Source organism: Lampetra fluviatilis, chromosome 48 (assembly GCF_964198595.1).
Source record: "Lampetra fluviatilis chromosome 48, kcLamFluv1.1, whole genome shotgun sequence".
NCBI lineage: Eukaryota > Metazoa > Chordata > Hyperoartia > Petromyzontiformes > Petromyzontidae > Lampetra > Lampetra fluviatilis.
The window spans coordinates 7,105,420-7,121,307 of record NC_136322.1 but is presented as its reverse complement, the minus strand read 5'-3'; the positions used below and the strand labels follow the sequence as shown (position 1 = coordinate 7,121,307).

Below are 15,888 nucleotides of genomic sequence, written 5' to 3'. Positions count from 1 at the left end.
GTGGGTGGGTGGGTGAGTGGGATGGTGGGTGAATGGGTGAGTGGGTGGGTGGGTGAGTGGGCGGTTGAGTGGGTGGGTGGTTGAGTGGGTGGGTGGGTGGGTGAGGGGGGGGTGGTTGAATGGGTGAGGTGGTGGGTGGGTGAGTGAGGGGGGGGGGTTGGTGGGTGAGGGAGTGGGTGAGTGGGTGGGGGGTGGTTGGGTGGGTGGTTGAGTGGGTGGGTGGTTGAGTGGGTGAGTGGGTGGGTGGGTGAGGGGGGGGTGGTTGAATGGGTGAGGTGGTGGGTGGGTGAGTGAGGGGGGGGGTTGGTGGGTGAGGGAGTGGGTGAGTGGGTGGGTGGGTGGTTGGGTGGGTGGTTGAGTGGGTGAGTGGGTGGGTGGGTGATGGGGGGGGTGGTTGAATGGGTGAGGTGGTGGGTGGGTGAGTGAGGGGGGGGGTTGGTGGGTGAGGGAGTGGGTGAGTGGTGTTGGGTGAGTGGGTGGGTGGGTGAGGGGGTGGGTGAGTGGGTGGGTGAGGGGGTGGGTGAGGGGGGTGGGTGAGTGAGTGAGTGGGTGGGTGGGTGAGTGGGTGGGTGGGTGAGGGGGTGGGTGAGGGGGTGGGTGAGGGGGTGGGTGAGTGGGTGGGTGGGTGTGTGTGTCACTGTGTGTGTGTGTGTCACTGTGTGTGTGTGTGTCACTGTGTGTGTCACTGTGTGTGTGTCACTGTGTGTGTGTGTGGCACTGTGTGTGTATCACTGTGTGTGTGTCACTGTGTGTGTGTCACTGTGTGTGTATCACTGTGTGTGTGTGTGTCACTGTGTGTCACTGTGTGTGTGTGTGTGTCACTGTGTGTGTGTGTGTCACTGTGTGTGTGTCACTGTGTGTGTGTGTGTCACTGTGTGTGTGTCACTGTGTGTGTCACTGTGTGTGTGTCACTGTGTGTGTGTCACTGTGTGTGTGTCACTGTGTGTGTGTCACTGTGTGTGTCACTGTGTGTGTGTCACTGTGTGTGTGTCACTGTGTGTGTCACTGTGTGTGTGTCACTGTGTGTGTGTGTGTATCACTGTGTGTGTGTCACTGTGTGTGTGTGTGTCACTGTGTGTGTGTGTCACTGTGTGTGTGTCACTGTGTGTGTGTGTGGCACTGTGTGTGTATCACTGTGTGTGTGTCACTGTGTGTGTGTCACTGTGTGTGTATCACTGTGTGTGTGTGTGTCACTGTGTGTGTGTCACTGTGTGTGTGTCACTGTGTGTGTGTGTCACTGTGTGTGTGTCACTGTGTGTGTGTGTCACTGTGTGTGTGTGTGTCACTGTGTGTCACTGTGTGTGTGTGTGTGTCACTGTGTGTGTGTGTCACTGTGTGTGTGTGTGTCACTGTGTGTGTGTCACTGTGTGTGTGTGTCACTGTGTGTGTCACTGTGTGTGTGTCACTGTGTGTGTGTCACTGTGTGTGTGTCACTGTGTGTGTGTCACTGTGTGTGTCACTGTGTGTGTGTGTCACTGTGTGTGTGTGTATCACTGTGTGTGTGTGTCACTGTGTGTGTGTCACTGTGTGTGTGTGTGTGTATCACTGTGTGTGTGTGTCACTGTGTGTGTGTCACTGTGTGTGTGTGTGTGTATCACTGTGTGTGTGTGTCACTGTGTGTGTCACTGTGTGTGTGTGTCACTGTGTGTGTGTGTATCACTGTGTGTGTGTGTGTGTCACTGTGTGTGTGTCACTGTGTGTGTGTGTGTGTGTCACTGTGTGTCACTGTGTGTGTGTCACTGTGTGTGTCACTGTGTGTGTAGGTGATGAACTGCTCATTCATAGCCTACTATCTACTGGAGCAGCTGCTCAAGCTGCTGGCTCTGGGCTGGAGGTCGTTCATCACCTCCACCAGCAACGCCATGGACGGAGCCTTTACCCTGTGTCTCGTGGTGAGCGTGGTGGTGGTGGTGGTGAGGGTGATGGTGGTGGTGGTGGTGAGGGTGGTGGTGGTGGTGGTGGTGGTGAGGGTGGTGGTGGTGGTGGTGGTGAGGGTGGAGGTGGTGGTGGTGAGCGTGGTGGTGGTGGTGGTGAGGGTGGTGGTGGTGGTGGTGAGGGTGGTGGCGAGCGTGGTGAGGGTGGTGGTGAGCATGGTGGTGGTGAGCGTGGTGGTGGTGAGCGTGGTGGTGAGCGTGGTGGTGGTGGTGAGCGTGGTGGTGGTGGTGGTGGTGAGGGTGGTGGTGGTGGTGGTGGTGAGCGTGGTGGTGAGGGTGGTGGTGAGGGTGGTGGTGATGGTGATGGTGAGCGTGGTGGTGAGCGTGGTGGTGAGCGTGGTGGTGGTGGTGAGCATGGTGGGTGGTGATGGTGATGGTGAGCGTGGTGGTGGTGAGCGTGGTGGTGAGCGTGGTGGTGAGCGTGGTGGTGAGCGTGGTGGTGGTGGTGAGCGTGGTGGGTGGTGATGGTGATGGTGAGCGTGGTGGTGGTGAGCGTGGTGGTGAGCGTGGTGGTGAGCGTGGTGGTGAGCGTGGTGGTGGTGGTGAGCGTGGTGGGTGGTGGTGGTGGTGGTGAGGGTGGTGGTGAGGGTTGTGGTGAGGGTGGTGGTGAGCGTGGTGGTGAGCGTGGTGGTGAGCGTGGTGGTGAGCGTGGTGGTGAGCGTGGTGGTGAGGGTGGTGGTGAGGGTGGTGGTGAGGGTGGTGGTGAGGGTGGTGGTGAGGGTGGTGGTGAGGGTGGTGGTGAGCGTGGTGGTGAGGGTGGTGGTGAGGGTGGTGGTGAGGGTGGTGGTGAGGGTGGTGGTGAGGGTGGTGGTGAGCGTGGTGGTGAGCGTGGTGGTGGTGAACGTGGTGGTGGTGAGCGTGGTGGTGAGGGTGGTGAGGGTGGTGGTGAGCGTGGTGGTGGTGGTGGTGAGGGTGGTGGTGGTGGTGAGCGTGGTGGTGAGGGTGGTGAGGGTGGTGGTGAGCGTGGTGGTGGTGGTGGTGAGGGTGGTGGTGGTGGTGAGCGTGGTGGTGAGGGTGGTGAGGGTGGTGGTGAGCGTGGTGGTGGTGGTGAGGGTGGTGGTGGTGGTGGTGAGCGTGGTGGTGAGGGTGGTGAGGGTGGTGGTGAGCGTGGTGGCGATGGTGGTGAGGGTGGTGGTGAGCGTGGTGGTGGTGGTGAGCGTGGTGGTGAGCGTGGTGAGCGTGGTGGTGGTTAGGGTGGTGGTGGTAAGCATGGTGGTGGTGAGCGTGGTGGTGAGGGTGGTGAGGGTGGTGGTGGTGAGGGTGGTGGTGGTGAGCGTGGTGGTGATGGTGGTGGTGAGCGTGGTGGTGAGGGTGGTGGCGAGGGTGGTGGTGAGCGTGGTGGTCGTGAGGGTGGTGGTGGTGAGCGTGGTGGTGAGGGTGGTGAGGGTGGTGGTGAGCGTGGTGGGGAGCGTGGTGGTGAGCGTGGTGGTGAGGGTGGTGGTGAGCGTGGTGGGGAGCGTGGTGGTGAGCGTGGTGGTGAGCGTGGTGGTGAGCGTGGTGGTGGTGAGGGTGGTGGTGGTGAGCGTGGTGGTGAGGGTGGTGGGGAGCGTGATGGTGAGGGTGGTGGTGAGGGTGGTGGTGAGGGTGGTGGTGAGGGTGGTGGTGAGCGTGGTGGTGAGGGTGGTGGTGAGGGTGGTGGTGAGGGTGGTGGTGAGCGTGGTGGTGAGGGTGGTGGCGAGGGTGGTGGTGAGCGTGGTGGTCGTGAGGGTGGTGGTGGTGAGCGTGGTGGTGAGGGTGGTGAGGGTGGTGGTGAGCGTGGTGGGGAGCGTGGTGGTGAGCGTGGTGGTGAGGGTGGTGGTGAGCGTGGTGGGGAGCGTGGTGGTGAGCGTGGTGGTGAGCGTGGTGGTGGTGAGGGTGGTGGTGGTGAGCGTGGTGGTGAGGGTGGTGGGGAGCGTGATGGTGAGGGTGGTGGTGAGGGTGGTGGTGAGGGTGGTGGTGAGGGTGGTGGTGAGCGTGGTGGTGAGGGTGGTGGTGAGCGTGGTGGTGAGCGTGGTGGTGAGCGTGGTGGTGAGCGTGGTGGGGAGCGTGGTGGTGAGCGTGGTGGTGGTGAGGGTGGTGGTGGTGAGCGTGGTGGTGAGGGTGGTGGGGAGCGTGATGGTGAGGGTGGTGGTGAGGGTGGTGGTGAGGATGGTGGTGAGGGTGGTGGTGAGCGTGGTGGTGAGGGTGGTGGTGAGCGTGGTGGTGAGCGTGGTGGTGAGCGTGGTGGTGAGCGTGGTGGTGAGGGTGGTGGTGAGCGTGGTGGTGAGGGTGGTGGTGAGCATGGTGATGGTGTTGATGGTGTTGATGGTGTTGATGGTGATGGTGATGATGTTGGTGATGTTGATGGTGTTGATGGTGTTGATGTTGCAGGTGGTGGAGATCGTCTGTGTGTCTGTCTATGGCTTCCCACACCCAGGCTGGTAAGGGACCTCTCCATCACCATCACCTTCCCATCACCTCAACATCACCATCATCTCACCATCACCATCACCTCACCATCACCATCACCTCTCCATCACCTCAACATCACCATCATCTCACCATCTCCATCACCTCAACATCACCATCACCTTCCCATCACCTCAACATCACCATCATCTCACCATCACCATCACCTCACCATCACCTCTCCATCACCTCAACATCACCATCATCTCACCATCACCATCACCTCACCATCACCATCACCTCTCCATCACCTCAACATCACCATCATCTCACCATCACCATCACCTCACCATCACCATCACCTCTCCATCACCTCAACATCACCATCACCTTCCCATCACCTCAACATCACCATCATCTCACCATCACCATCACCTCTCCATCACCTCACTTCACCATCACCTTCCCATCACCTCAACATCACCATCACCTCACCATCACCTCACCATCACCATCACCTCTCCATCACCTCACCTCACCATCACCTCACCATCACCTCACCACCTCACCTCACCATCACCTTCCCATCACCTCAACATCACCATCATCTCACCATCACCATCACCTCTCCATCACCTCACTTCACCATCACCTTCCCATCACCTCAACATCACCATCACCTCACCATCACCTCACCATCACCATCACCTCTCCATCACCTCACCTCACCATCACCTCACCATCACCTCACCACCTCACCTCACCATCACCTTCCCATCACCTCAACATCACCATCACCTCACCATCACCTTCCCATCACCTCAACATCACCATCATCTCACCTCACCATCACCTTCCCATCACCTCAACATCACCATCACCTCACCTCACCATCACCTCACCATCACCTCACCATCACCTCACCATCACCTTCCCATCACCTCAACATCACCATCATCTCACCTCACCATCACCTCAACATCACCATCACCTCAACATCACCATCACCTCTCCATCACCTCACTTCACCATCACCTTCCCATCACCTCAACATCACCATCACCTCACCATCACCTCACCATCACCTCACCACCTCACCTCACCATCACCTTCCCATCACCTCAACATCACCATCACCTCACCATCACCTTCCCATCACCTCAACATCACCATCATCTCACCTCACCATCACCTTCCCATCACCTCAACATCACCATCACCTCACCTCACCATCACCTCACCATCACCTCACCATCACCTCACCATCACCTCACCATCACCTTCCCATCACCTCAACATCACCTCACCTCACCATCACCTCAACATCACCATCACCTCAACATCACCATCACCTCTCCATCACCTCACTTCACCATCACCTTCCCATCACCTCAACATCACCATCACCTCACCATCACCATCACCTCACCATCACCTCACCATCACCTCACTTCACCATCACCTCACCATCACCTCACCATCACCTTCCCATCACCTCAACATCACCATCACCTCACCATCACCTTCCCATCACCTCAACATCACCATCATCTCACCTCACCATCACCTCACCATCACCTCAACATCACCATCACCTCAACATCACCATCACCTCACTATCACCTCACCATCACCATCACCTCACCATCATCTCATCTCCGCTTGAGTCAGAAAAATAATAAAACAAACATTTGGGTTCGACTTTGAAAAAAATGTTTTGCTAAAAACTTTGGCGACCGCGGGAATTGATATTATTTGGTCCTTTCGGTAAAGTCGCGTAGATAGGAAAAAAAAATAAAGTGAATAGAAAATAAAGTGAATAAAATAAATTAAGTAAATAAAAAATGAAAAAAAAAAGTGAAGAAAATATTAATATAAATAAAGTGAGTTAAAAAGAAAAATAAAGTACGCTCACCGAGTTTAACAACCAGGCTACAGTCTACATCATACTGGTAGGAACCTCCTGGTTACACCAGCCCACATGGGATTATTGTGTCCGTCCGTCATGCAGGGAGGTGCTGGGTGGGGAGGGTGGGGAGGTGAGGATGGGGAGGGTGGGGAGGGGCTGGGTGGGGAGGGGCTGGGTGGGGAGGGGCTGGGTGGGGAGGGTGGGGCTGGGTGGGTAGGAGAGGATGGAGAGGGGCTGGGTGGGGAGGGGCTGGGTGGGGAGGGTGGGGCTGGGTGGGTAGGAGAGGATGGAGAGAGGCTGGGTGGGGAGGGGCTGGGTGGGGAGGGTGGGGCTGGGTGGGTAGGAGAGGATGGAGAGAGGCTGGGTGGGGAGGGGCTGGGTGGGGAGGGTGGGGCTGGGTGGGTAGGAGAGGATGGAGAGGGGCTGGGTGGGGAGGGGCTGGGTGGGGAGGGTGGGGCTGGGTGGGTAGGAGAGGATGGAGAGAGGCTGGGTGGGGAGGGGCTGGGTGGGGAGGGTGGGGCTGGGTGGGTAGGAGAGGATGGAGAGAGGCTGGGTGGGGAGGGGTTGGGTGGGGAGGGGCTGGGTGGGGAGGGTGGGGCTGGGTGGGTAGGAGAGGATGGAGAGGGGCTGGGTGGGGAGGGGTTGGGTGGGGAGGGTGGGGCTGGGTGGGTAGGAGAGAATGGAGAGAGGCTGGGTGGGGAGGGGCTGGGTGGGGAGTGTGGGGCTGGGTGGGTAGGAGAGGATGGAGAGAGGCTGGGTGGGGAGGGGCTGGGTGGGGAGGGTGGGGCTGGGTGGGTAGGAGAGGATGGAGAGAGGCTGGGTGGGGAGGGGCTGGGTGGGGAGGGTGGGGCTGGGTGGGTAGGAGAGGATGGAGAGGGGCTGGGTGGGGAGGGGCTGGGTGGGGAGGGGATGGGTGGGGAGGGTGGGGCTGGGTGGGTAGGAGAGGATGGAGAGGGGCTGGGTGGGGAGGGGCTGGGTGGGGAGGGGATGGGTGGGGAGGGGCTGGGTGGGGAGGGTGGGGAGGTGAGGATGGGGAGGGTGGGGAGGGGCTGGGTGGGGAGGTGCTGGGTGGGGAGTGGCTGGGTGGGGAGGGTGGGGCTGGGTGGGTAGGAGAGGATGGATAGGGGCTGGGTGGGGAGGGGCTGGGTGGGGAGGGTGGGGCTGGGTGGGTAGGAGAGGATGGATAGGGGCTGGGTGGGGAGGGGCTGGGTGGGGAGGGTGGGGCTGGGTGGGTAGGAGAGGATGGATAGGGGCTGGGTGGGGAGGGGCTGGGTGGGGAGGGTGGGGCTGGGTGGGTAGGAGAGGATGGATAGGGGCTGGGTGGGGAGGGGCTGGGTGGGGAGGGTGGGGCTGGGTGGGGAGGAGAGGATGGAGAGGGGCTGGGTGGGGAGGGTGGGGAGGGGCTGGGTGGGGAGGGGCTGGGTGGGGAGGGTGGGGCTGGGTGGGTAGGAGAGGATGGAGAGGGGCTGGGTGGGGAGGGGCTGGGTGGGGAGGGGCTGGGTGGGGAGGGTGGGGCTGGGTGGGTAGGAGAGGATGGAGAGGGGCTGGGTGGGGAGGGGCTGGGTGGGGAGGGGCTGGGTGGGGTGGGCCTGGGTGGGGAGGGGCTGCTCACCCCGTGGTGCCCTTATAAAACTCAACGTTCAACCTACTCACGCCGACTTGTGCCCGCCCTCACAGTCGGCCATATTTGCGGAATACACCACCACGCCCTGGCCGTTGACCCTGCAGGCCATTGACCGAGCAACCCAACGTTCCTCCTACCAGCTCCCTCCGCAGGACAATGTGTTAATGTTATTATTTATTTATTATTATTTATTTTATTCATCTTATTTTCCTTTTTAAATCTTTGTGAATTTACCGAAAGAAGCAACTAATATTTGGTTTGACCTCCACGTGACCTCTCGACCCGATGACACCCCCCCCGCCCCCCCCCAAACGGCCCCTCCCCCCCTCGTGCTGCAGGAACCCCGAGGTGCGTGGCTCGCTGTCGCTGTGGGAGATCGTGCGCATCGTCAACCTGCTCATCGTCCTGCGCCTCGTGCGCATCATCCCACACATCAAGGTGCTGCTGCTGCTGCTGCTACACTACTACACCACCACTACTACTACCACTACTACTACACCACCACTACTACTACACCACCACTACTACACCACCACTACTACTACACCACTACTACTACACCACCACCACCACTACTACCACTACTACTACTACCACCACTACCACTACACCACCACCACCACTACTACACCACTACTACTACTACACTACTACTACACCACTACCACTACACCACCACCACCACTACTACCACTACTACTACACCACTACTACATCACCACTACTACTACACTACTACTACACCACCACTACACCACCACCACCACTACTACACCACTACTACACCACCACTACTACACCACTACTACACCACCACTACTACTACACCACTACTACTACACCACTACTACTACACTACTACTACACCACCACTACACCACCACCACCACTACTACACCACTACTACACCACCACTACTACACCACCACTACACCACCACCACCACTACTACACCACTACTACATCACCACTACTACACCACCACTACTACCACACTACTACTACACTACTACTACACTACTACTACTACCACTACTACTACACTACTACTACACCACCACTACCACTAACACCACTACCACTACTACTACTACACCACCACTACTACTACACCACTACTACACCACCACTACTACTACACTACTACACCACTACTACTACTACACCACTACTACTACTACACTACTACTACATCACCACTACTACTACACTACTACACCACTACTACATCACCACTACTACTACACTACTACTACATCACCACTACTACTACACCACTACTACTACTACACCACCACTACTACTACACCACTACTACACTACCACTACTACTACACTACTACTACATCACCACTACTACTACACCACTACTACTACTACACCACCACTACTACTACACCACTACTACACTACCACTACTACTACACTACTACTACACCACCACTACTACTACACTACTACTACACCACCACTACTACTACACTACTACTACACCACCACTACTACTACACCACCACTACTACTACACTACTACACCACCACTACTACTACACTACTACTACACCACCACTACTACTACACCACTACTACACCACCACTACTACTACACCACTACTACACCACCACTACTACTACACCACTACTACACCACCACTACACCACCACCACCACTACTACATCACCACTACCACTTCTACACCACCACTACTACAACTACTACACCACTACTACTACACCACTACTACTACTACACCACTACACCACCACTACTACTACACCACTACTACACCACCACTACTACCACTACTACTACACCACTACACCACCACTACTACACCACCACTACTACTACACCACTACACCACCACTACTACTACACCACTACTACATCACCACTACTACTACACCACCACCACTACACCACCACCACTACACCACCACTACACCACCACCACCACTACTACACCACTACTACACCACCACTACTACTACACCACTACTACACTACCACTACTACTACTACACTACTACTACTACACCACTACTACACCACCACTACTACTACACCACTACTACATCACCACTACTACTACTACACTACTACTACACCACCACTACTACTACACCACTACTACACTACCACTACTACTACACTACTACTACACCACCACTACTACTACACCACTACTACACCACCACTACTACTACACTACTACTACACCACCACTACTACTACACTACTACTACACCACCACTACTACTACACCACTACTACACTACCACTACTACTACACCACTACTACATCACCACTACTACTACTACACTACTACTACACCACCACTACTACTACACCACTACTACACTACCACTACTACTACACTACTACTACACCACCACTACTACTACACTACTACTACACCACCACTACTACTACACTACTACTACACCACCACTACTACTACACCACTACTACACCACCACTACTACTACACTACTACACCACCACTACTACTACACTACTACTACACCACCACTACTACTACACCACTACTACACCACCACTACTACTACACCACTACTACACCACCACTACTACTACACCACTACTACACCACCACTACACCACCACTACACCACCACTACACCACCACCACCACTACTACATCACCACTACCACTTCTACACCACCACTACTACAACTACTACACCACTACTACTACACCACTACTACTACTACACCACTACACCACCACTACTACTACACCACTACTACTACACCACTACACCACCACTACTACTACACCACTACTACATCACCACTACTACTACACCACCACCACTACACCACCACTACACCACCACCACCACTACTACACCACTACTACATCACCACTACACCACCACCACCACTACTACACCACTACTACATCATCACTACTACATCACCACTACTACCACACTACTACTACACTACTACTACTACTACACTACTACTACACCACCACTACTACTACACCACTACTACTACACCACTACTACCACTACTACTACACCACTACACCACCACTACTACTACACCACTACTACTACTGTGTGCGCATCATCCCACACATCAAGGTGGGGGGGTGGGGATACTACACCACCTACACTAATACTACCACTACTACTACTACACCACCACTACCACTAACACCACTACTACTACTACACCACTACTACTATCACTACCACTACTACTACTACACCACTACACCACCTACACTACTACTACTACTACACCACCACTACTACTACACCACTACTACCACTACTACCACTACTACTACACCACTACTACTACTACCACTACTACACCACCACTACCACTACTACTACCACTACTACTACCACTACTACACCACTACTACTACCACTACTACCACTACTACCACTACTACTACACCACTACTACTACTACCACTACTACACCACCACTACCACTACTACTACTACACCACCAATACTACTACACCACTACTACTACTACCACTACTACACCACCACTACCACTACTACTACACCACTACTACCACTACTACCACTACTACTACACCACTACTACTACTACCACTACTACACCACTACTACTATCACTACCACTACTACTACTACACCACTACACCACCTACACTACTACTACTACTACACCACTACACCACCTACACTACTACTACTACTACACCACCACTACTACTACACCACTACTACCACTACTACTACTACCACTACTACACTACTACTACTACACCACTACTACTACTACACCACTACACCACTACACCACTACTACTACTACACCACTACACCACTACACCACTACTACTACTACACCACTACACCACTACTACTACTACCACTACTACACTACTACTACTACACCACTACTACTACTACACCACCACTACTACTACTACACCACTACACCACTACTACTACACTACTACTACACCACTACACCACTACACCACTACTACTACTACACCACTACACCACTACACCACTACACCACTACTACTACTACACCACTACACCACTACTACTACTACACCACTACTACTACTACACCACTACACCACTACACCACTACACCACTACACCACTACTACTACTACACCACTACACCACTACACCACTACTACTACTACACCACTACTACTACTACACCACTACACCACTACACCACTACACCACTACTACTACTACCACCACTACTACTACTACACCACTACACCACTACACCACTACACCACTACTACCACTACACCACTACACCACTACACCACTACTACTACTACACGACCACTACTACTACTACACCACTACACCACTACACCACTACTACTACTACACCACTACTACTACTACTACACCACTACACCACTACCACCACTACACCACTACTACCACTACACCACTACTACTACTACACCACTACACCACTACTACTACTACACGACCACTACTACTACTACACCACTACACCACTACTACTACTACTACCACCACCACCACTACCACCACTACCACCACTACAACCACTACCACCACTACACCACTACCACCAACACCACCACTACCACCACCACTACTACCACTACCACCACTACTACACCACCACCACTACCACCACTACCACCACACCACACCACCACTACCACCACTACACCACCACCACTACCACCAACGTCACCACCACTACATCACCACTACACCACCACCACCGTCACCACCACCACTACCACTACCACCACTACCACCACCACATTCATAGCTCCACCACCACCATATCTCTGTGTGTGTGTATCTCTGTGTGTGTGTATGTATCTGTGTGTCTCTGTGTGTGTCTCTGTGTGTGTATCTGTGTGTGTGTCTGTGTATCTCTGTGTGTATCTCTATGTGTCTGTGTGTGTATCTGTATGTGTGTATCTGTGTGTGTGTGTGTGTGTCTGTGTGTCTATGTGTGTGTATCTGTGTGTATCTGTGTATCTGTGTGTGTCTGTGTCTGTGTGTGTATCTCTGTGTGTGTGTCTGTGTGTGTATCTCTGTGTGTGTGTGTCTGTGTATGTATCTCTGTGTGTATCTGTGTGTGTCTGTGTGTATCTGTGTGTGTATCTGTGTGTGTCTGTGTGTGTGTGTATCTGTGTCTGTGTGTGTGTGTATCTGTGTCTGTGTATCTGTGTGTGTATCTGTGTGTGTGTGTCTGTGTGTGTATCTGTGTATCTGTGTGTGTATCTCTGTCTGTGTGTGTGTGTCTGTGTGTGTCTGTGTGTATCTGTGTGTATCTCTGTGTGTGTGTGTCTGTGTGTGTCTGTGTATCTGTGTGTATCTCTGTGTGTGTCTGTGTGTGTCTGTGTGTGTCTGTGTGTATCTGTGTGTGTGTATCGGTGTGTGTGTGTGTCTGTGTGTCTATGTGTGTGTATCTGTGTGTATCTGTGTATCTGTGTGTGTCTGTGTCTGTGTGTGTATCTCTGTGTGTGTGTCTGTGTGTGTATCTCTGTGTGTGTGTGTCTGTGTATGTATCTCTGTGTGTATCTGTGTGTGTCTGTGTGTATCTGTGTGTGTATCTGTGTGTGTCTGTGTGTGTGTGTATCTGTGTCTGTGTGTGTGTGTATCTGTGTCTGTGTATCTGTGTGTGTATCTGTGTGTGTGTGTCTGTGTGTGTATCTGTGTATCTGTGTGTGTATCTCTGTCTGTGTGTGTGTGTCTGTGTGTTTCTGTGTGTATCTGTGTGTATCTCTGTGTGTGTGTGTCTGTGTGTGTCTGTGTATCTGTGTGTATCTCTGTGTGTGTCTGTGTGTGTCTGTGTGTGTCTGTGTGTATCTGTGTGTGTGTATCGGTGTGTGTGTGTGTCTGTGTGTGTATCTGTGTGTGTGTCTGTGTGTGTGTGTGTGTATCTGTGTGTGTGTGTCTGTGTGTGTGTGTGTATCTGTGTGTATCTGTGTGTGTGTCTGTGTATGTATCTCTGTGTGTGTCTGTGTGTATCTGTGTGTGTATCTGTGTGTGTGTGTCTGTGTGTGTCTGTGTGTGTCTGTGTGTATCTGTGTGTATCTCTGTGTGTGTCTGTGTGTATCTGTGTGTGTGTGTGGGTCTGTGTGTGTGTGTGTGTGTATCTGTGTGTGTGTATCTGTGTGTGTGTCTGTGTGTATCTGTGTATGTATCTCTGTGTGTGTGTATCTGTGTGTATCTGTGTATTTGTGTGTGTGTCTGTGTGTGTATCTGTGTGTGTGTGTGTGTGTCTGTGTGTGTGTATCTGTGTGTGTCTGTGTGTATTTGTGTGTGTGTCTGTGTGTGTGTATCTGTGTATTTGTGTGTGTGTCTGTGTGTGTATCTTTGTGTGTGTGTGTGTGTCTGTGTGTGTATGTGTATCTGTGTGTGTCTGTGTGTGTATCTGTGTGTGTGTATCTGTGTGAAGGGCATGGCGCTGGTCGCAGGGACTCTGCTGGACCTCATCCGTAACCTGCGATCCTTCGCTGGAATCCTCCTGGTGAGTGTGGTGGTGGTGGAGGTGGTGGTGGTGGAGGAGGTGGTGGTGGAGGTGGTGGCGGTGGAGGCGGTGGAGGTGGTGGTGGTGGTGGAGGTGGTGTTGGTGGTGGTGGTGGTGGAGGTGGTGGTGGTGGAGGCGGTGGAGGTGGAGGTGGTGGCGGTGGAGGTGGTGGAGGTGGTGGAGGTGGTGGTGTAGGTGGTCTACTATGGCTTGTTGTTGATGTTGATGATGATGTTGTTGTTGATATTGTTGTGGTGGTGTAGGTGGTCTACTATGGCTTGTTGTTGATGTTGATGATGATGTTGTTGTTGATATTGTTGTGATGGTTTAGGTGGTCTACTATGGCTTGTTGTTGATGTTGATGATGTTGTTGATATTGTTGTGGTGGTGTAGGTGGTCTACTATGGGTTGTTGTTGATGTTGATGATGTTGTTGTTGTTGATGTTGTTGTGGTGGTGTAGGTGGTCTACTATGCGTTCGCCATCGTGGGCATGGAGCTGTTCAGAGGCAGCATCATCTACGTGGACAACAACGGGTGAGACACGGAGACACGGGGAGACACGGAGACACACGGAGACACACACGGAGACACACACACACAGACACACACACAGAGACACACACAGAGACACACCGACACACACAAAGACACAGACACAGACACACACACAGACACACACACAGAGACACACACAGAGACACACACAGAGACACACACACACAGAGACACACACAGAGACACACACAGAGACACACACACAGACACACACAGAGACACACACAGAGACACAGACACGCACAGACACACAGAGACACACACACAGAGACACACACACAGACACACAGGCAGGTGCTTAGTTTTGGTGGGGCTGATGGTAAGGCCCCACCTCTTAGTGGCACGCTCCAGTCTCAGCAGCAGCGTCTCCAACTCCTCCTCTGAATGAAGAGCTATTACCAAATCATCGGCATACATAACGTGGTTGACCAATAGGGAGCCATCCCTTGATCGCACCCGGGCGTCGATCAGCCTCCCATTATATCTGTACCAAATGGAAATTTCCCCGGTACAGCTATTGAAGGCTTCACGAACTACGCAGTCGAAATAGATGTTAAATAATGTGGGAGCCAGAGGACATCCCTGTCGCACCCCAAGGTGTACAGGGAAAGGCTCCGACTCCCGGCCACGTAGTTTTACCCGGGCCCGCTCACCATCATGAAGGTCCTTAATGATCGTGAGCAGAGGGTCAGGGACTCCGAAAGCACGAATAACAACCCAGAGCCCAGGCCTACTGATGGTATCATAGGCCTTGACCAGGTCAATAAAGCAGAGATGTAGGTCTTTTTGGAATTCCCTACACCTCTGCTGTAGCAGACGGACAGAAAATATGGCATCTGTGCAGGACCGCCCTTTCCTGAAACCGCATTGGGGCTCCGCAAGCCTCTCCTCAGCGTGCCTAGCAAGGCGATGTTGAATAATCCTTGCCAGGACCTTACCCGGCACACTGAGGAGTGAGATGCCCCTGTAGTTGT

At 53.6% G+C, this 15,888-nt stretch overlaps 1 protein-coding gene across 1 annotated transcript in view; it reads left to right on the top strand.

The window, feature by feature from the left end:
• The window catches only part of LOC144948234 (two pore channel protein 2-like), a 36,028-nt gene that overhangs the window by 12,539 nt on the left and 7,601 nt on the right, over positions 1–15,888 (top strand). Inside the window, exons 5-9 of the mRNA XM_078877657.1 lie at positions 1,764–1,892; positions 4,284–4,333; positions 8,173–8,272; positions 14,287–14,358; positions 14,820–14,893. Of these exons, the coding sequence (XP_078733783.1) occupies positions 1,764–1,892; positions 4,284–4,333; positions 8,173–8,272; positions 14,287–14,358; positions 14,820–14,893 (425 nt within the window). The remainder of the gene's footprint in view (positions 1–1,763; positions 1,893–4,283; positions 4,334–8,172; positions 8,273–14,286; positions 14,359–14,819; positions 14,894–15,888) is intronic.